Raw genomic sequence first — 21393 nt, forward strand, 5'->3', positions numbered from 1 at the left:
TGAGGTGACGAGGGGCGTGAGACGCCAAGCCTGGCCCCGGCTTCCCAGCCCCCTTGGGGGGAAACTGAGGCACAGCCGCTAAGGCCGCCCTGCATCAGCGGCTGGCTGGGTTCCCCTCCCATGTGAGTGCGGCCGACAAGCACAGGCACCCCGAGAACCCCGGTACCCCGACTCCATGGGGTTACCAGCCCCCCCCGGTGACACCCACCATGAGCTGTTTGTCCGTTATCTGCAGCACGTCCACCAGCTCCTCTATCAGCCCGTTGTACAGGATGCTGCTGGCCGACTCCTGCAGGGCGTTGGAGTACACTGCGGGCACAGAGGGCAGCGCGTCAGGGCCCAAGCCAGCTCGAGCAGGCCACGTGGGCACCAGCGGCGCCAGGCTCAGAGGCCCCCTTACCGAGTATGGAGATGGCGTGCAGCCGGGCCTGCACAGCCTGCAGCCGCTTTCGGTGGTTGGAGAAGCCGTGCGCCAGGCGGATGTGTGTGAAGAGCAGCATCTGGAGCGGGGCGGGGGACAGAGTATTGGGGGGGGTTACGGTACAGCCCACAACTGGGCCCCACCCTTCCTGGCACTGCACAGCTCCCCCCCACCCCCAAGGCTGCCCCCAAGGAGATGGGGGGCGGGGGGGAAGCTGAGGCAGAGGCGCACGGGCTCTCTCCCAGAGTCAAGTCAAGCTGAGGATAGAACCCAGGAGTCCTGGCTCCCGGCCCCCACCCCCCTCCCAGAGCAGTCCTGCCCCCCAGGACCCCTCCTCTGTCCCCGGCTCCCAGCCCCCCCAGCCATGCCCTGGCACTGACCTGCTTGTCCTTGGGGATGTTGTACATCTTGGTGAGGGATTCCATGATCTCGGAGGGACTTTCTGAAATCTGCAGGAGGAGACCAGAGGAGGCGCTCGGCACCGGGCAGCTTCACACCCACGTCCCGTCCCCCCCCCGCCCCCAGGCCCAAAGCCTCACCTTGTCCAGCTGTTCTATGTGGATGTAATGCAGCGTGTTGCTGGTCGTCTGCAAAGGAAGGGGGGGGCGGCGTTAAGGGGGCGGCGGGTGGGAACTGGGAGGGGAGCTGTCCACAGCTTTGGTCAGTCTCCCCACACAAAAGCTAGGAGATGGAACCCAGGAGTCCTGACTTCCAACCTCCCCCACACCCGCCCCTCCTGGCACCAGGGATAGAGCCCAGGAGTCCTGGCTCCCAGCCCCCTACTCTAACCACTAGCCCCCACTCCCCTCCCAGAGCCGGGGAGAGAACCCAGGAGTCCTGGCTCCCAGTCCCACCTCGCTCTGGGGGGCACGGCGGGCCATGAGCTGCTGAGGGGGGGAAGGCGCCCCGGCGCTGTGGGCACGGCTAAGGAAACCTGCCCTTCCCGGATGAGCGCTGACAGCTCAGGGCGCTAAGGGCAGAGCTTGGGAGCCAGAGCCCCCCGGAATTGGCCTCATTCCAGGGCCTTTCAAGCTACGATTCCACCCCCGCCCCCCCGAGCCCCACACTGGGGTCTCCCCCTAGGGGCTCAGCCCTCCCCGGCCGGACACTCACCCTTTTATCCACTTTGACCTCGGTGCCCAGATCTGCATAGAACTCAAAGTGCAGCGTGGTGGCACTGGGTGGGTATTTCTACATAGAGAGCACAGCACGGGGGGGGGTCAGAGGACTGCAGGGGCCGGCCTGCCCCTTCCCAGACCGGGGAGAGCCCCACCCCCCACCTAGCGCCGGCAGCTACCCCGCTCTTCTCGCCTCTCAGAGTTCCCCCTCAAGAGGGAAACTGAGGCACGCAGGCCAAGCTGGGACTAGAAGCCAGGAGTCCAGAGCACCAGCCTCGTGTGCCAGCCACCCTGGCAGGGCGCCGTGTGCTGCTGCTTCAGGGAGGGGAGACGGAGCAGCTACCATTACAAGGAACCCCCTCCCAGAGCCAGGGGAGAACCCAGGAGTCCGGGCCCCCAGCCCTCCTTCCAACTCACTAGACCGCCCCTCCCCTCCCTGTGCCAGGAATAGAACCCAGGAGTCCTGGCTCCCAGCCCCCCAGCTCTAACCCACTAGACCCCACTGCCCTCCCAGAGCCGGGAGAGAACCCAGGCGTCCAGGCGAGAACAAGTGATGTGGGGCAGCACTGGGGATCCCCCAGGAACTCCGCCCATGAGGGCTCGGGGTGCGGAATCTGTCAGCACCCTGGGCCAGGCGCTCAGGTGCCTGGAAGCCACAGCTCAGGGCGTGCCAGGGCCGGCTAGCAGAAGAGAAGGAAGCCGGGGTGGGAACTCACCACCATGTGCAAGTCTCTACAACACCCGGCCAGTCCAAAGCCGTTTTCCTTGCCGCCCCAGCTCTGCAGGAGGAGAGGAGAGGAGAGGGGGAGTTAGTGACATCCAGAGCCCCCCCAGCCCCGCCCCGCCCCCTGCAGCGTGTGGGGCGCTCACCTCGGCCAGGTGCTGCAGCCGGGACAGCAGGGGCGCCCGCTTGTCGGAGCCCAGGCGCGTGATGTAGTTGGAGCGTTTGCTGAAGACGTAGAGCAGGTTCAGCACGGCCAGCACCACCTGCATGTCCGAGGAGGCCAGCAGCGTGGTCAGGTGCTGTGGGACGGCGGGAGGGGTTAGACGCTGCACGGGGCTCAGAGCCGGGGGACCCCAGCCAGAGCCAGGGAGAGAACCCCGGAGTCCTGGCTCCCAGCCCCCCCAACCCCACTCCCCAGCCAGAGCCAGGGAGAGAACCCTGGAGTCCTGGCTCCCAGCCCTCCCCACCCCCAGCCAGAGCCAGGGAGAGAACCCCGGAGTCCTGGCTCCCAGCCCGCCCCCACCCCCGCTCTAACCCACCAGCCCCCACTCCCCAGCCTGAGCCAGGGAGAGAACCCCGGAGTCCTGGCTCCCAGCCCCCCCCCCCTCTAACCCACCAGCCCCCACTCCCCTTCCTGAGCCAGGGAGAGAACCCCGGAATCCTGGCTCCCAGGGCATCCCCTGTGCTCTAACCACTAGTCCCCACTCCCCTTCCTGAGCCAGGAGAGAATCATAGATTATTAGGGTTGGAAGGGTCCTCAGGAGATCATCTAGTCCAACCCCCTGAGTGACGCAAGTTACACTAACCTAAGTGCTGGTGTGGACAGCACTATGCTGGTGGAAGAAGTTCTTCCGGAACCCAGGAGTCCGGGCTCCCAGCCCCCCGCCCCACTCTAGCCACCAGCCCCCACTCCCCTCCCAGAGCCAGGAGAGGACCCAGGTGTCCTGGCTCCCAGCCCCCACTCCCCTCCCATGAGAGCCAGGGGCCCTGCCTCCCCACCTCGATGGAGCTGTAGAGGTGCCGGGAGAAGCTGTACTCTATGAGCAGAGCAGTGAAGTTGAGCACGGCCAGCAGCAGGGCCTTGAGCTGCTCCCGCTCCGGCCGGTCGCACACCAGCATCCACAGCATGTTCTCCACCGTCTGCCCGGCGTCGGCCAGGATGCCGTCAAAGCGGTCCAGGAGATCCACCCAGTGGTACAGCTCGCACTGGAGGGGGGAGATGGGGGTGAGGGGAGCAGCCAGCGAACCCCGGAGTCCTGGCTCCCCCCAGCCCCAGCAAACCCCGGAGTCCTGGCTCCCCCCAGCCCCAGCGAACCCCGGAGTCCTGGCTCCCCCCAGCCCCAGCGAACCCCGGAGTCCTGGCTCCCCCCAGCCCCTACACGGCTCTCCCCCCACACAGCCCCAGGCCCGAGATGGGAGGCTCTAACCGCTGTGACCTCAGGAGTGTAATATAACCTCTCACTGGAGGGTGACGGGGCCAGAGAGAGTTAATCACCCCCCAGCCTGACCCAGCCTGGTTCGGAAGGTCTGGAACTGACCCGAGCTGGGACATGCAGCCGGTGGGCATTGCTAGGGGTACAAGGGGAGGTTTGCTCAGGTCCTGCCATGTGAGCAAACAAGTCTGGTCTATCGCTGTGGCGTCGATTCAGGGATCAGAAAAGGCCCATTAACGTTTAGGAAGATCCTTGAGGGAAATAGTATTATTGTCTGTCTCTCTCTGCAGGTCGTGGTAACCTGTATCTGACCCGGTTGATGGATAAATCACCCTGGGCTAATTGCCAGCATGGCTGGGAGGCGGCGAGTGAAACCGATTGTTTTCTCGGGCCCAAAGGCTGCAGGAAATGTATAAAAACCCTGGGCCACGATCCGGCTGCACCTCAGAGCCGCCCTGGGGTCCAAAAGGGCGAAACCTTAAGCCACAAGGCTTGAGATCCCCAGTCACTGACTGGGGTCGCCCTGAATACGGACATGGGACTGTAACCTCTGGACTGTTTCTAAAAGGACTTTTGGCAACTACAAGCTCATCTCGGCTTGTACCTGAACCTCAGGAATTGAATTCCAGTGTCTGTAGATTGAGCTTTGAACCAACTCTCGCTCGCTCTTTTCTTTAAGAGATTTTAGCTTCATTAATAAGAACGGGCTGTAGCGGGTATTTTGGGTAAGATCTAAGTTATGGCTGGACCTGGGTGTGTGGCTGACCCTCTGGGGTGGGAAGAACCTTTCCTTTTCTATGAGGAGAGAAGATGTTCAGGAATCACCATCCGATCTGAGGTGTGTCTGGGCGGAGGCCTGAGGCTGGGCACTGCGGGGTTTGGACTCCTCAGGTACTAGGCAGGTAGCAGAGAAGCTGGTTTGTGCTGGCTGCTAAATCTCAGTATTGGAAGATCCACCAGTGTCTGGGGTTCGCCTGCCCCGGTCTGTTTGCAGTTCACCCTGATTGAGTGACCTCAGCTGGCTCCCCCGGGCACCATGGTCACAACCGTACACGACCACTTACACTGGCCACCCAATAGTCTCGGGCCCGGCTGGCGGCCCCCACTCCCCGGCTGGGATCACAGCCGGCGCCCCCTAGAGGGGAAAGCCCCAAGCCCCATTCCCCACCCACTGAGCTGGTGCTCCCTGGAGGGGCCGTGGTACCTTCTCCTCTCCTCAGTTCTCACAGACCCCTAGCCGGGGACCCCTGGGAGCAGCGAGTGACCGATTCCTGCCAACCCCCCAGCAATGCCTGGGGCTGGCCCAGGAGCCGAGTGCCCAGCCAGAGGCGGCCCCAGCTGAGCGGCGAGCGCCCGGACACCCACCTTCCCGATGTTCCATGTCTTGATCTGTTGCAGTTCCAGCAGCAGCTGCTCATCGTTGCAGACTTTGAGCTTGTCAATCAAGGCCCTGCAGTCGGCAGGCTGGGGAGACAAGTGGGGAGAGGCAGGTCAGGGGGGACCAGGCTGCTTCGGGCCTGGGGCGATGATCCGGCCAGATTCCCCCAGGGCTGATTTCCAACACGCTGGGAGAACCCGGCAGGTCTGCGGGGCATCAGAGATGGACCCACAGGACTGAACCCCTCTGGCATCAAGGGAGAGCACCCCCTCTTCACACAGCAGGGCCCCCAGAACACCCCCTATAGGGAGCAACAGTTTTCACACCGGGTTGGGTCTAGTGCTTAGTACGAGAGAGCTGAGAGCCAGGACTCCTGGGTTCTCCCTGGCTCTGGGAGGGGAGCGGGGGCTAGTGGTTAGAGCAGGGGGGCTGGGAGCCAGGACTCCTGGGTTCTCTCCCTGGCTCTGGGAGGGGAGCGGGGGCTAGTGGTTAGAGCAGGGGGGTAAGGGGGGGCTGGGAGCCAGGACTCCTGGGTTCTCTCTCCAGCTCTGGATTCAGTTTGATCCCAGTAAAAATGGCAGTCCAAGCGTGGCCTAGCAATTCCTAGGCCAGAGGATTTACATCCCGTTGCAAAGGGAAGATCCCGCCCGCAGAGGTAATATCTCCCGGTCGGCGTGACGGCCTGGCTGGCCAGTAGCCCAGCACTCTGCTCATTAGCCAGCCCCGACCCCTGTGTTTAACAGGGGCATTTCCCCAGGAGCCTTCCAGCCCCCAGTCACGCCCGGAAATTCCAACCCCCAGCCATACTCACAGCCTCCGTGGGGGTTTTCTTCAGTTTCGTTCGGTCCACTTTCATTTTTTATTCTTTTCCACGTTCTGATCCTGGAAGAGAAGAGGGGAGAACGGGCGGTGAACACGGGGGGGCCAGGCAGGGAGCCTCGCAGCCAGCAGAGGGGTTTGTCCTGTTTGCGCTGCCGTAGGAGCCAGGCACCCGTGTCCCGGCTCAGGGCCCCACCATGCCAGGCCTGGACAGACAGCGCACCCAGGCGGGCCCTTCCCCCCTCAGGGGCAGTCTAAGGAGAACGGCCACAGGTCTGTGGCAGAGCTGGGGACAGAACCCAGGAGTCCTGGCTCCCAGCTCAACCCTCGCTAACTACTACACCCCACCCTCAGTCAATCAAGATTGGGGGACGCCATGTGCCCACACCGCAGCCACCTTGACTCGAGACCAGGGTCCCCCTAAATCACACCACACTCCAGCTGTGCTGCCCCCTTCCCAGATCAGGGGGTCTTCCCACTGCACCGGGTGCCACTCAGTTCCCCCCTCCCCCAAACAAAATGAGCCCCCTCCGTTGTGCCAGCCCAGCTCCAGCCCGCGGCCCATCCCACTGGAGCAGGGAAGGGTGACCCCCAAGCTACCCAGGGCAGGGCAACAGTGCCACGTATGGGCGGAGCCAAAGCTGACTCCGCCCCCGGCCAGCCCACACATCTGTCCAATAGCTTGGAGTTCTGGGAATGCCCCCTCCCCCTCCGATCCATTCTCCGCTTTCACCCCACCCCCGCACATGGGCAGGGGGGTGGGTCTCTGCTCCGGCAGCAGTGGATCTGAGCCCCTCAGAAAGGAATCGGCTTCTGACCCTCGATTCAGGCTCCAGCCCCGACCGTGACTGGGCTGGCCTGGAAGAGACGTGTGGGGTGAGCCCAATGGTCCCCCGCCAGCCGGGTCTGACCCACGGGCACCCAAATGGCTCCCTCGCTCTGGGCTGCAGTTGGCCAGCTGTCCAAGGAGCACAGGCTTCAGGACAGGCACTGGCAGGGAGGGACCCCGATCTCAACTGCACCCCCTTGATTGGGGGAACGGGGGCAACACCTGGGCTCCGTATGCCTCACAAGGGCCCAGCAAGCAAGCGGCATGGCTGGATTGGAACCCACCCCAGGCAGATCAATGGCAAAACAACAAAAAACCCTCCACCCCAAGCCCGAGCTCCCCCTGCACGAGAAGCCTTCCAGTTCAGAGCGAGGCAGACAGCTTCCCGGCCCCCAGGGCAGCCCAGAGGGGACGGAGCCACAGCGCCTCCTCCCAGGAGCGGCTTCGCAGCCTCCCCCAGCCCCCGGCCTGCAAAGCTTTATTCGGCACCGGTGCGACCACGGCTGGACTGAGGTGCCCAGTTCAGTCAGAGAGGGGTTGGCGAAGGCCACGATTAAGGGATTCGCAAACCGGCTTCCGAGCGATACTCCAGGGCCACCAGCTCTTCAGCTCCCCAAGGAGAAGGTGTTGGGGGGGGGGGCACTTGATCCCAGCCGAGGGTCTAGCCGTGGGGAGCCAACATTTGAGACCAGGCTCTTTGATCCCGCAGAGAAAGGTCAGAGGAGCCGAGCCCCATTGTGCTGGGAACCCCGGTCTGAGCCGGGAGGGAGACCCCCCCCGCGGGCCCCATGCCAAAGCCTGAGCCCAAACTGGGCACGTGGCTGGCCGCTGACCCCTGCCCTTGCAATCTGCTCTGTAGGGCCAGGCTGCCCTGCAAACAAAGCCGGGGCCGCAGTCAGGCCTGAACTACAGCTCCCAGAAGGCAGTGGGCTGGCCTCGGCTGATGACATCACAGCTCCGGCTCTGGAACAATGAATGTGCAAAAACCCCGCAGGGGCAGTGGGTGGGAGGGGTCTGGGGGGCACGCTCAGGGCTGCTGGGGCAGCCTCGGGTCCCCAAACCCAGCGTGCAGGCTCAGATCCACAGCACGTGCACAACAGGGACCCTGAGCTGCGTCCCGGTGCTGGCAACGGCCCCCCAGACACACCTGAGGCAACTCCCCGGTTCGTTCAGAGCCTACGGACTAGGAGCCCTGCCTGCTTCCTCTCCGTCTCTCTCCACGGCATGAAGGGCTCGCGGGGATCTCAGCTGGCACAGGCCAGGGAACTGCCCCCCGACAGGTCCCAGTCCCACGGCCCTCACTCGCTACCGAACCCAGGAGTCCTGGTTTTGCAGCACTTCCAACGTGACTGAATAACCTGGACGAGACATTCAAAAACTGAAAGACAGACTGGAGGAGCGCAGCCAGTGCCGCTTTCTGTAAAGCGAGTCAGCGAAGAGACTGGCTCTAGGTTAGGCAGGAATTAATGCAGGGAAGTCCTATGGCTGGTGTGAACAGGAGGCCAGACACCTTCACAGGCTGCCAGGACAAGTGTTTGGAAGGAGCAGCAGGCAAGGTCCACAGATGGCCACGTGTCCCAGCGGGGCTGGGCCAGGAGGGAGGTTTATTAGCCCACCTGCCAGGGGTACACAAAGGAGGCCACCTTCCTGGAGGCCGGGGAAACGTACGTTTTTACCAAGGCCAATTTCAGAGCTCTGACCTTCTGGAGCCCAGCCAGCATTGCTCCCCACCCCAAGGAAGTCATTAATTATAGCCTGACAGAGCGTCGGACCGGGAACCAGGGCCTCACAGCTCACGCAGTCCCGTGCCTCAGTTTACCCTTTCTAAACCAGCCACATGCTCTATAAACACGAGCTCCAACTGCCTGCAATGCACAGGAGGGCAGACTAGACAGAACTAAGGGTCCCTTTTAGGTCCCAAACTCTTCACACCCCTTGGGGGGGGGGGGGTTAGATTAAGTTCCTCCGGCCAGGATCTGCACAGCTGATGTCTCGAGACACCATGGTCAGGCCAAACTGACCGATCACAGAGGAGCCTTCCGGCCACACAAGCTCGGAATCCAGAACTGGAACAATGGGATCTTCCCCCCTCTGACAGAAGGGACGCACAAGGCACAGACAGGCCAATCGAACCCAGGAGTCCTGGCTCCCGGTACCCGACGCCAGCCAGAGGAACTGCCGACTCCTGCACCCCCGGTCAGGTCGTTAGGGGAGACCGTCCTGGCTCGCGGAGCCTGCCCCACGGCAGATCAACGAGCTCTCCTGCCACGCAACGGGCACCAGCCAGCAGGATCCTTCCCTACAGAGCCCAGGACCCGGGAGAGAAACACAAGGGCACAAGGAGCCAGTCCTGGCCTGATTAGGTTCTAGCCCAGGCAGGCAGCCCACGTGACAGTGGATTTTGCCTGTGAAGGTGCCCCCCCCCCGTGGTTGGATTCCCAGGCCGGGGGGAGTTTGGACGAATGTCACTGGTAAGAAAAGCTGACCTGGGGGTGGGGGGGTGTGTGTCTCTCAGGCCCCTTCTGCTCAGACAGCCCCAAAGTGCACCGCTCACCCTATCCCGGGTCCGGCTGAGGGGCACCAAATTTCAAGGCAAGCCGAGTAACCGTGCGGATTTGTCACTTGTTTTAACTCCCTCCCCTTTGATCCAGCGCAGGCCGGTGGCTGGGACCAGCTTTTCACGGGGCTTTTCTGTCTCTTTCTGCGGCCTAGACTGGGATCTCCTCAGGGCAGAGACCTTCCGACTGGGTGTCTGTGCAGTACCCCGCGAAGCCAGGTTTCCACAGACCCGCCAGCCGAGCCGCAGGGCTAAGAACTTCGTCCCTGGGCTGGAGCTGCTGCCATCTCCGTCAGCCTGGCTGGGCAACGGTGCTCAGCGCCAGGCTCCCACTGAAAGCTCCTGCCCCTCCTCCGACGGCGACGGCCTCGGGCTCCAAACCTGGGTGGCAGATCGCTGCTCATCCCAGCACCGCGTCCTACGTTCTGGCTAGACCCTTGGGAGAGGAGCCTTCGCATTGCTCGAGTCAACGCAGCCTACAGCACAGAAACGCCGCGCCTCCCCCCGGGGCCGGCCCGGAAACGCTGACAAAGCACTTCCTGCTGGATGACCCAGTTTGCCAGAGAAACCAGCCTTCCATGGGAAGCAAAGCCCGGCGGTGGGCCGGGGCCCGCCGTACACAGCCCGCTTGGCGAGGCCTGGGATCCTACCCCGCCAGCCCTCAGAGCTCCAGACGTCTCGGCAGGGCTGCAGGCCAGTGGGCCCCCACCGCTCCAGGCTGGCTGCCTTAACGTGCCAAAACAACCGGAGCCCCTGGATGCTGGCCGCTCCCAGAGCCTGCTGCTCCTGTCTGCTCCAGCCGCAGGCCCTGAGGCTGTGGGGCAGATTGCGGGAGTGCCTCTCCTCACACTGGCTGGTTTTAAAAGCCACCCGGCTACACTTCTGCACAGCTCCCAGCTGCTCAGCTGCCAGGCTTCCTCCAGCTGGGCACAGCCCACAGACACCCACCCTTTCCTGCCCCTCAAGGAGCCAGGCTCCAGCCTGAAACTGAAAGCAAAACTGGCTCAGCATCCCAAGCATCCCCAGCTGAAGAGCTACCGGCGCAGGCTCCGAGTGACAGAGCACGGCCGACACTCACCAGACCGCCCCACGGCAAGAGACCTACGCAGCCACTTCCCCCAGTCAAATCTGGGGAGATCAGAGCGATCAGAAAGTCAATCCCCTCCTGCCCCCCACCCCCAGCAACACTGGACACCCTAGAAGGGCCCAGGGCGTCGTCCTCCATAGACTTCCTCCCAGGGGATTTGCACCGACACCTTGTAACCCGCAGCTGCTTAGTCACAGGCATGACTCCACGAGGAGTTTTCGTTTCGGTTCTGGAACGAGAGCCCTCAGCCCCCGCCCAATAAATAGCTGCCCGCTCACGCGGCAACGCCAAAAATATAGGGCAAAGCCTGGGGCGTGCCAGGGCTTCCAGACCCCTCTTTTGCACCCTGCCTGCTGTGACTCACGGCTCCTGCAGCAGCAGCTTCGCGGGGCTGGAGCTAAGCTGGCGCTAGACAAACCCCATGTGCTGCGGGGTGGGGAGCTGCTGGGGCGCTGAGCTTCAGAGCCCTCCCCACCCAAAACTCCCCCGGCCAAGGGGCAGCAAGGAACAGCACATGGAGGACAGAAGGAAAGGGGCGGCCTGGGTCTGGGCCATGGCGTTTAGATACTTCCATGCCCACCCCCATGCGGTGTCTCAGTCTGCAGGTCACTGATCCCCACAACCTCCCTGTGAGGAGGGCAGTGCCAGTAGCAGCACTGCCTCAGTTTCCCAACCTAAGAGACTTTTCCCAGGCTAGCACCCTAAGTGCCAGAGAGTCCTGCTGAGGGGCGCGTGGCGTTCACCCGTCTGAGCCCCCTCAATTCATTCCCATGGAACGAGAGCAGAGCCCTGACATACACCCCGGCCAGGCTGCACCAGCGCTGGCGAACCCAGCGTGACCCTCGGCGAGCTGCGCCGGCGGTTAACTCGCCTCCCTGTTAAAACCGCGCATCTTATTTCTCCTCTCAGTGTGTTCGGCTTCGGCAGCTGGCTGGAGCTGAGGGGGCTCTTTGAACCGGGATCGAGTCGCCCCTTGGCTGCTTTGTGAGGTTAACCAGAGAGCGAAACAACGCGAGTCCCGGTGGCACCTGAGAGACTAACAAATCTACCTGGGCAGAAGCACAAACCAGACCTCAAGAACTAGAACATTCCCAAGCCTGTAGGAGGCCACGTCCATCTCCCTGGACACTCAACAACAGACTGAGAAGTGGCCATTCTTCAACCAAACCCTTCAAAACCAGCCTCCAACAACTGGAATTAATACTGCAAAAAGTGACCCCCCCCCCCGGTGATACTCACACCTTCTTGTCAACTGGTCGAAATGGGCCACCTTGATTACACTGTTGAGAGCAGCCCACTTCCACCTTAATTGAATCAGCTCGTTAGCACTGGTAAGGCAACTCCCGTCTTTTCACGGGTTGGGTATTTACACTTCCCTACGGACGTTCCACTCCGTGCAGCCGACGAAGTGGGTTGGAGCCCACAGAAGCCTAGGCCCAAATACATTTGCTGGTCTCGAAGGTGCCACAAGGACCCCTCGCTTTTGCACCCCCAGACTAACACGCCTGCTACCCTGAAACCTGCCGGAAAGAGTGAGACACGCAGGGAGCTCAAAGGCCGGTTTGCCAACCCTCCCTCTCCAGCTGATCGACATCCGCCCTGAATCGTGGGCACCAGAACGGGACACACTATTCCAGCCACAGTCGCACCAGTGTCAGATCCCGAGTGAGGCTGGCGAAATCGGACGTCTCAAGCCCCCGTCTCCACAGAAGGTTTCCCAGCCTAGCGAGACCATCAGCTCCTTGGGGCGGGTCCATCTCTGCTAGGGCCACTGCCCAGCAAGCAGCACTTACTCATTCTGCTCACACCCAACCCCACCAGGCGCCTGCTGGGCCACACGCCGCGTTCCAGGCAGAACCCCGCACGGGTGCAAGGGCTGGGGAAGATCCTGGCGGCGGTAGTTCTGGCACTGCGCCAGCCACGTCTAACAAAGACAATGGACGCAGGCTGGGAGAGGAACAGGGGCACCGAGAGAGAAGAGTCGCCCGATGGGGCAGCGGGAATAAACCCCAGGAACAGTCCCCACCCGTGACACTACGTTGCTTCAGCCTGCAAGAGCCGCCACTCACACCCACGGCACGTTGCTCGGGTGGTGCGGTGCCACTTGTGAGCTAACACGTGCCACGGGGGCAGGGTCCTGGCTGCTGGAGGTTTTGGCGTCTCAGACGAAATACGGCCCTGCACGGCTCCGCTGTTAGAGACTGAAAAGTGGTTCCCCCCCAAGGCCCTGGCCCTCCATGGCACGTCAATGCGAACAGTCGGGCTGTGGAGTCTGAGAAATCTCGGAGGCAGAAGGAAGCGCAGCCACCTCTGGAGCAGAGAGCAGCAGCTGAACAGAACACGGCAGCTGCGGACAGGGAGGGAGGGGGAGTTCTGGGCCGCCGAGGAAGCCCCGTGAAGAGCAATACGGGATCTTTAGCAGCTTACTTAAGACTTTGGGCTCTTTTTGTTCTCTTTGTGCAGCACCTAAAACAAGGGGCTCCTGGGACTGCCCGTGCAGAGGAGACGGGACCTTGGCTGAAGATACCAACGAAGCGAGGAGCAAGGTGCTCTGAGATCAGTGCAGCTGGAGTCAGCCTGACTGGGGAAGACAGAGCACTTCAATCCAAACTTTGCCGGGTCAGCACCCGTTTGATCTCCACTCCTGGAACGTTGCTGGGGTCTTCACACGCCCTTCCTGGCGAGCTGTTTTCAAACAGGCCACTTAGCTTCAGGCCTTGAGAGCAAAGCACCGTCTGAGCACAAGTCACCCGGCAGTACGGACGAGTGGCCCCTTTGAGCCAAGATCAAACCGGAGACATTCCGGCCCAACACAGCCCACGTGTGCCAAAAGCACCGCCGGAAAGAGAGACCCACGGGTCTCTCACTGAACGCCTCCTCTCCGGGCCTCCAGTGACAGTCCCCGTCCCAGTGCCAAGCTAGGAGGAGGTCTTGGGCAGCCAGTGGAGGTGCCGGTCTTGTGGGGTTATGGGCCGCACATTCCGAATCCACCCAGCGGTTCCTGCCCTTCCCAAGGGAGCCGTCCCCTCGGAAGCGTTAAGGCTAGAAAGGAACCGTAGATCTAGTCCAATCTCTTGTATGGGGAGACCACAGGACTCCTGAGCTGAGTTCAATAAGAGGCAGTTGAACAAACATCCCTCTTACGAATACACCCACTCTCGACTGAAGACCTGCGTGTGACGGAGACTCACAAACCAGATCTCTGCCTGTCTGTCCCAATGGGCAGCAGCCTACTCCTGATTTTCATCCATCATGGACCAACTCCGATCAGCGATCTCATCTGCCTCGTGGGCTAGATCCAAGAGCCGTCTGAGATCACGTCTCTTCTCCCTAGGCTGCGGTGAAGTCACCTCAAGCTTTGCTTCCATAAAGCTACTTCAGTTGCTCACCACACGAGCCCTCAATGGCCTCCACGGTTCTTCTCCGAACCCCCTCCTACTTTTCCCAGCGTTGTTCTAATCCACAGGGACACCAGACCTAGACGCAACCTCCCAATGACCCGGCCCATCTCTGCAAGGGATGAGGATGGATTTTCCTAAAGCACCCGGCGTAGCTGCATCCTCACGTTAGCGGCTGGGACTGCCTGGCACACGCCTGTCTCAGCTCCAACGACAGCTCAGCATGCGCTTGTCTATTTCTCGCATCCTGCCCAACAGCAACCGCAGCTCCTTCCCGTTGCCAGGGGCTGTACCGACGCCGCTCACGGCCTGACAAAGGACGGGGAGAGGAAACACGCCCGGAGACATGAAGCCAGCAAGGCAGAACCCAGGAGTCCTGCCTCCCACCTCAGCGCCCCTTGTCCCTCACTACACGCAGCTACTGTTCTAGAGTGAAATGAAAGCGCTCGGTGTAGAACGCCGAGTCCCCAAGAGGGAACTGGGTGTGTACGTAACATCCCATCCCACCCCACCCCCCGGTCAACACCCCTTGGCTTGGGGAATCCGCGGGAAACCAACAGACGAAGACAGCTACTGCGCTAGCCTGATCTATGGGCCAGAGAGGTTCCTCGCTGGGACACCATCTCCGTTCTCCGCCAATGTCTAATGGTTTTCCCTGCCTACGATCGATGGGAGAAACAGGCTCTTTGGTTCGCTTTATAAAGTGCTGGCTTTGTACCAGCGGCTTCGCCGTTAGCCCTCGTTTGTTCTGATCTTTCCCACTGAACGAGGGGCCAGCCTGGGGGGAGACGGGGGGCTGGACACGACCTGCCAAGGGAGGGGGAGAGGTGCGTGATCACCCAAGTGTTTGAATTGGCACGATTTCAGTTGGACAGTGGCCCCTGATGTCTGTAACTTGCCATTCCAAGGCCAGAAGGGATCAGCCCAGCCTGACCTCCTGGCTAACACAGGCCAGAGAATGTTACTAGTTCCCCCCAAGGGAGCAACTTGTGTTTGGCAAAAGCAGGCGCTAAACGGCAGCCAGTCTGGACGGGAGCCTCCATCTCTGTCCCCGGGAAGTGGGTCCCAAGAGTTCATCATCCTCATTTGCGATTGGCGTTTGGCTGGCTTGAGCTTCCAATCGGTGGCGGTTCCACCTTTCACCACTAGAAGGGGCTTCCGACCCGAGCGTGGGATGAAGGCACGTAGACACTGCAGCCACACACTGGTCCCTGAGCCTGACTGGGCGGTAAGCAGAGTCCATCAGATCACGTCAGGCTCCTTTACAATATTCAAGTCGGATTCTCTTTGCTCACCCAAAGAACCAGCTACCACTGCCAAGTACAACGCGGTGGTTACAGCACCCGCCTGAGTGCCAGGACTCCTGGGTTCTGTGCTCTGCTCTATTCCTACATTGACAAGGTGAGACCACAGGCAAGTCACTACCTCCGAGCCTGTTTCCCCACTGATTTTAAGAGGCAGAAGTTTGAGACACAGGAAGTGTGGAGATACTCTGACCAGTGGTGTCTCTACCCCGGAGCGATTTAGTCTGCACAGGTTCTAGACATGGTGACAGCGGTACACAGAAGGCTGCAGGTATTGGCAGTGAGGCCGGCTCTCCCGACAAACACCCTTAAGAAACTGCAGAGGTTGGAAGGCACATTCACACGTTTTTGCCCAGGGGGGCGGCTTGTCCTCCACAACAGAAGCAGAGCACTTGGTTAGAGAGGCGAAATCTGCCAATACCTTTAACGAGGGGCGGGGGGGAGAGAATACACCCATCCACTCACTTCAACCCGCCGGCTCACCTGGAAAATTGCCCCAGCGAGCTGACCAACAAGTATAGCAAGTTTTAGTAACTCAGCCATTATGACACACATCAGACTGAGTCTCTGAAGGATCCAGGGCAGAATAGGTTCCACCAGTGATGTCCTATTTATCTGGCCATGCAGCCACCACTTAGCTATTGCTGAGGAAATGGGTCAGACACCAGGCCACAAAGCCAATCTAGTATGTCTACACCCACACACCCCGCACCCCAACGGCTGCCTGCAGGCTCTGATCCTTGCTCCAATCAGTTTCGTGGTTCTCTAAGATGCAGGCATTTAAGAGACTGAAAAAAGTGGCATCTTGGACTTGGTTACCCGGAGTCGCCCATCAGCTGACAGTGGACAATGCCCGGAGGGCTGGCAGGTGCCAGGCCTGGCACAGCTTCGCCGAGTGAGCCTGCCTCCAGGACCGCTACTCACGGGCGTGCCAAAGCAGGGAGAGCTGAAGTGGAAAAGGTTCTTTCGATTGTTTGATTCACAAGGCTAAATATGGGATCCCATAGTGACGCTGCATGTTAATAGGTACGCCAAGCCGTCTGAATCAGCCTTTTTTCAAGGAAAAACGAGAGCTCCCCCACAGGGCTAACCCCGAGCCTCAGACAAGCCAAGAGATTGCAGAACCGCTAAAGAGCTATTGCCCCCATTGCAGAGCACGGGGCAAAGCAGAGCAGTGCTGCAGGCGGGGCACGTACACTGGACTCGGGTCAGGCTGGCCTGAACTCTTACAGAAAGGACCACCACTTGAACCTAAAACAGCAAACCTTGCGCGCGCGCCCCCCACGTGCTATCCTCTGGGTCCTGACTAGCGAAAGGCACCAGAAAGTTAAGTAACATGCCAGAGGTTACAGTCAGTGGCAGAACTGGAAATGGAACCCAGGAATTGTGGCTGCCAGTCACCCCCCCACTCTAACCACTAGACCCCACTCCCCTCCCAGAGCCAGGGAAAGAACCAAGGAATCCTGAATCCCAGTCTCCCCCGCTCTAACCACTAGACACCACTCTGCTCCCGGAGTTGGAGAAAGAACCCAGGAGACCTGACACCCAGTACGTCATACCAGGAGCACTCCAGCCGGAGTGGGGGGTCATCCCACAGGTGTTGGGCATCAGACCACCCAGTCTCTCTCCCAGGAGAGCTAGCAAGGCCCTGCGCTAACCATTAGACACACTCCCTTCCCTACACAGCCAACAAATAAACCTTCGTAAGGCCATTTAGCAGAACCAAGAGGGGCTCGTTAGCACCTCCCCGCAATTGCAGGCCCTGAGCAGGCCGACAGTACTGGGGATTGAACCTGGGACGTTTCTAGGGCTGAAACCCTGTGACCGAGCTGCTCGGACATACAGCGCCGCTGCATCACATCGGGCGCGGCCACACCCGGATCGAACTGGACTTAATCAGACAACTTGTCGTGCTGCTGTAGGCTGGGAGTTTGGGAAGAACCTAGGAACCCGGAGTCCTGGCGCCCAGCCCCGCAACCTGCACTACCCCACTCCACCTCACCGCCGCCCAGAGCCAGAACGCAGGACACTGAAACCCCCAGCTCTAACACCCACCACCTTCAGCGAGGATCTCCAAGCACATCACCAGCCTCATTTTCCAGAGAGAGCGGACGCCAGGGCTTTCAGAGCAGAACCCCTCACCTACAGCACCAGGCCCCCTCCCTGCAGCACTGTCTGGAGGCCAGAGCTCCCGGCCTAGTTCTGAGCTCAGACGTGCCTCAGTTTCCCCTCCCACCAACTCCTTGGGAAAGGGGCGTTCTCCCCACATCTGTGCGGGCCCCAGCAGACAGGCGGCCTGATACCGAGCAGGGCACCCCTCAGAATACAGATCAATCCCGAGAGAACACGCCTGCCGGCTGCGGTGTTAGCCAGTTCACCACGTGCCCTCCGCCGCACGTGGGTCCCTACACCCACTCAGAGGAGGAGCCTCAGCGGCGCGACCAACATGGACCACAGTCTCCTCTCGCCACAGACAGGCAACCACACCCAGAGATCGCCGCCAGAGCAGAGCACCCTGCTAGGTCACCGATGGAAGCAGGCGCTGGCGGCGCGCGGACACCCACCTGGAATCACAGCCAGTCCATGCTCGGTCCGGTCTGCTATCCGAATCACTAATCCGGCACCCACGCGTCGCCCCAGCCGGCCAAGGAAAACACCTTCCGCTCTGATCCACTTCCACCAGACTAACTGAGGGCCTAGGAGAAACCAGAGACACGGGTGAGACCTGGCACGGGGGGAGAGACCCCAGCACGGGCGCGGGGCAGAGGCCAGACCATGGAGACCTGGATATTTCCTTATACAGGGTTAAGAACAGATCCGTCCCTAGCAGGCGAATTGGGGGCAAGTGGGGTACCTGTAATACCATCCCACTCGCCCTAGGGGACCCCTGCCTGGCATGGAAAGAGTGAACCCAGCCGTGGCATTTCCCCTTCCCACCATACAACACCCAGGAGTTCCCTGAGAACATCCACAAGCAACGGCTTGAACATGAAACAAGAAGCACCCTCCCTCCCTCTCACCACAGCGTTAACCTGTGGAACCCACGGCCACCTCACTGAGGTGTTGTGAAGGCCAGAAGCAGATAACCGGGGTCCGAACAGAACCACACAGCCAGCAATGGAGCTGTCCTCCAGGAGGTTATTAGCCCAGACGGCTAAGGATGCTTGGGGTGTCCCAACTCTGATGGCCAGAAACTGGAGGGGGAAGGGGGGGGGGGGCTGCCCTGAAGCTCTGGGCCTGGCCACCACAGGAGATGGATACTGGGCTGGATGGACCATTGCTCTGCACGTCTGGCCCGGCTTATGGGCTCACCTGCTACAAAGCAGGAAATCGGCCTGCGTTACAGGGGGAGCTAGTCCCACCCACCTCCCCAGACAGACTTGCTTCCCACCCCGCTCCAGCCCCTGAGGAAAGCGCCGAGGGTCGTTATTCACCCAACAAGCATTCTGCCCTCGCGTAGGCGCTACGTTACTGACGGGGGGGTCTCCCACCTCTGCGCACCACCCACTATGCGGCTGGACGCCCGCAAACCGGGCTGAGCGCCGGCAGCGGGGAGAGGCCGGCTGGGTTTGGCCGTGGCAGACAGAACTTTTGGCAGCTCGAGGACGAGCCCGGGCAGCCCGGCGGTGCTGGAACACCCCCGCCCCCGTGCCAGGCTCGCTCCAGCTATTTCAGCAGCCCTGCCGCTCTAGAAGTTCCCCGCCCACTAGCCCTGCTGGGTCCCGAGCCGAGCCCAGACACGGGTCCGGGGGGGAGAAAAACCTCCCCCTGAGCTGCCACTTCAATTTAGCCCCAGAACTGGGGGGTGCTGCAGCTTCGCCCCACATGCAAGGGGCGGTAAGAAGTGCCAGCTCCAGGTGCCCCCCCTCTCCTGGAGAGATTCCTAGGGCTTGGCCTGGGAGGGGGGAGTCCCACAGCATCTCTCCCAGCCGGGCGGGCAGGGAGGGTTTTCCCCAATTACAAAGTTTCCTGGTGAGCTTCCCATCCAGACCTGGGGGCGGGCACCATTCCCCCCCCCAAAGAAGTCAGGGAGGCCTCGCTGACGCACCCTCTTTCACATCTCCCTACCCTGGCAGCACCCACCAAAAGAACCCTCCCCTTTGGGTGGGAGTCACATAGCGTCTCCCCCCCACCTCCCGCTAGCTTCAGGGATCCCCCTTTGAGCTCTTCACTCCCGCAATCATCCCCTGCCTTCGGGGGACATCCACGCCCAGGTTTCGGGGGGCACGGAAGTCCTGTTATGGAGTTATGGGGAACTGGAGCGAATACCCTGCAAGGAGGGAGACGGGGGTCCTCATGGGAGGACGGGTTCCAGGGAGACGTCCCTGTGAGAGGTAGCAAGTTCAGTCCTGGGGTCCCAAGGGGAGGCGGGGTCTCTGCCCAGGAAGGGGGAACGACAGGCTCCCTCATGGGGGGGGGGGGGAGGTTTCGCGGGAGAGGGGAGGCCAGGCACTGAATGGGGGGAGATGGACCTGCACGGATGGGGGGAAGGGAAGGTCCCTACCCAATGGGGGTGGCAGGAGGACAGCAGTCTATGGATGGAGGGTGCAGATCAGGCTCAGGGGATCTCCACAGGGAGATCTGGGATGGGGGGCAGGTCCCTGTCCAGGGGGCAGGTCTCTATGGAGATGGGGGTAGGAAAGAGGCAGGGCTCTATGGGACGAGGAAAGCAAGTCTCTGCCTCGCGGTGGCTCTGTCCCTGTCTAGGGGGAGCAGGTCCCCATGAGGGAGGGACTCTCCTCTTACGGGGGGTCCCTGAGCGGGGCACAGATATGACAAGGGGCAGGGTGGGGGGATGGATTGCTGGGGGGGCCGGCAAGGGGGGAGGTCCCTGGGCTGGGGAGTGTCTTGGGGGTACAATGGGGGCCCGGCGGGGGGAATATGACAGGAGTGCAGGTCACTGGGAGTGGGTTGCTGGGGCTGATTTGGGGAAGGTCCCTGGGTGGGGGTTATATAATGGGGGCCGGCAGGGTGGGAGGAGGTCATTGGGGCTGGGGATATACGATGGGGCCCAGCAAGGGGGATATGACGGGGTTAGGTCGCTGGGCGGGGGTATGATGGGGACAGCTTGCTGGGGCCGGCGTGGGGAGGTCCCTAGATGGGGATACGATGGGGTCGCGGGAGGGGTCCCTGGGTGGGGAGGGTTGCTGAGGGGACCAGCAGGGGCAGGTCCCTGAGCGGGGAGCGGCAGGGGAGGTCCCTGCCCAGAGGAGGACGGTCGCTGGGGGCAGACGGGGGCAGGTCCCTGGCCGGGGTCAGGACGAGGGGGCGGGTTGCTGGGGGCTGGCGGGTGGGGCAGGTCCCTGGCTGGGGTGTCAGGACGAGAGGAGCAGGTTGCTGGGGCGGGTCCCTGGGCGGGGGAGGGGCGCTGGGGGCCAGCGGGGAGCAGGTCCCTGGGCGGGGGTAGGTCCCTGGGCGGGGGGTCCTGCCCGGGGGCGGGTGGCTGGGGGCCGGCGGGGGTAGGTCCCCGGCGGGGTCGCTGGGGGTCAGGACAGGGGCCGGGTCGCTGGGGCCGGCGGGGCAGGTCCCTGCCCGAGGTGGGGCGGCGGATCGCTGGGGCCGGCCGGGGGCAGGGCGGGGGACGGGTCGCTGGGGGCCGGTCGCTGGGGGCGGTCCCTGCCCGGGGGCGGGTGGCTGGGGGCCGGCGGGGGCAGGTCCCCGGGCGGGGTCGCTGGTGGGTCAGGACAGGGGCCGGGTCGCTGGGGGCCGGCCGGGGGCAGGACGGGGAGGGGCGCTGCGGGGCCCGGGGGCAGGTCGCTGCCCGGGGGCGGCGGGTCGCTGGGGCCGGTCCTGCCCGGGGGGCGGGTCGCTGGGGGCCGGGGAGCAGGACGGGAGGGGCGCTGCGGGGCCCGGGGGCAGGTCGCTGCCCGGGGCGGCGGGTCGCTGGGGCCGGTCCCTGCCCGGGGGCGGCGGGTCGCTGGGGCAGGTCCCTGCCCGGGGTCGCTGGGGGCAGGTCGCTGCCCGGGGCAGGTCCCTGCCCGGGGGGCGCTGGGGGCCCGGGGCAGGTCCTGCCCGGGGTCGCTGGGGCAGGTCCTGCCCGGGGGCGGGGCAGGTCCCTGCCCGGGGCGGGGCGCTGGGGGCCCGGGGGCAGGTCGCTGCCCGGGGATGGGCCGGGCGCCCCGCCCCGAGGAACAGCCCCACGCGGGCGGGCCCCTCCCCCCCGGCGGTACCTGCTCCGGGCGCGGGGTCAGTGCCAGGCCCAGTCGCCTCCCGCCGCCGCCATCTTAACAGCAGCCCCCGAGCCTCAGCCCAGCAGGCAGATCCCGCGAGAACTCGCTGCCTGCCGCCCGGGACGGGATCCCGCGAGACTTCGGGAGCGCGTTCC

The 21393-nt window shown here is 62.5% G+C and overlaps 1 protein-coding gene across 1 annotated transcript in view; it reads right to left on the reverse strand.

Moving 5' to 3' along the window:
- The window catches only part of HUWE1 (HECT, UBA and WWE domain containing E3 ubiquitin protein ligase 1), a 65211-nt gene extending 43818 nt beyond the window's left edge, over positions 1 to 21393 (reverse strand). The window contains 12 exon segments of the mRNA XM_039510329.1: positions 209 to 309; positions 401 to 500; positions 802 to 870; positions 961 to 1008; positions 1535 to 1612; positions 2256 to 2318; positions 2410 to 2562; positions 3263 to 3469; positions 5062 to 5160; positions 5886 to 5956; positions 17633 to 17764; positions 21239 to 21393. Coding sequence (XP_039366263.1) covers positions 209 to 309; positions 401 to 500; positions 802 to 870; positions 961 to 1008; positions 1535 to 1612; positions 2256 to 2318; positions 2410 to 2562; positions 3263 to 3469; positions 5062 to 5160; positions 5886 to 5930 — 963 coding nt within the window. The 5' untranslated portion in view covers positions 5931 to 5956; positions 17633 to 17764; positions 21239 to 21393.

This window comes from Mauremys reevesii, linkage group 22 (assembly GCF_016161935.1).
Source record: "Mauremys reevesii isolate NIE-2019 linkage group 22, ASM1616193v1, whole genome shotgun sequence".
Taxonomy (NCBI): domain Eukaryota; kingdom Metazoa; phylum Chordata; order Testudines; family Geoemydidae; genus Mauremys; species Mauremys reevesii.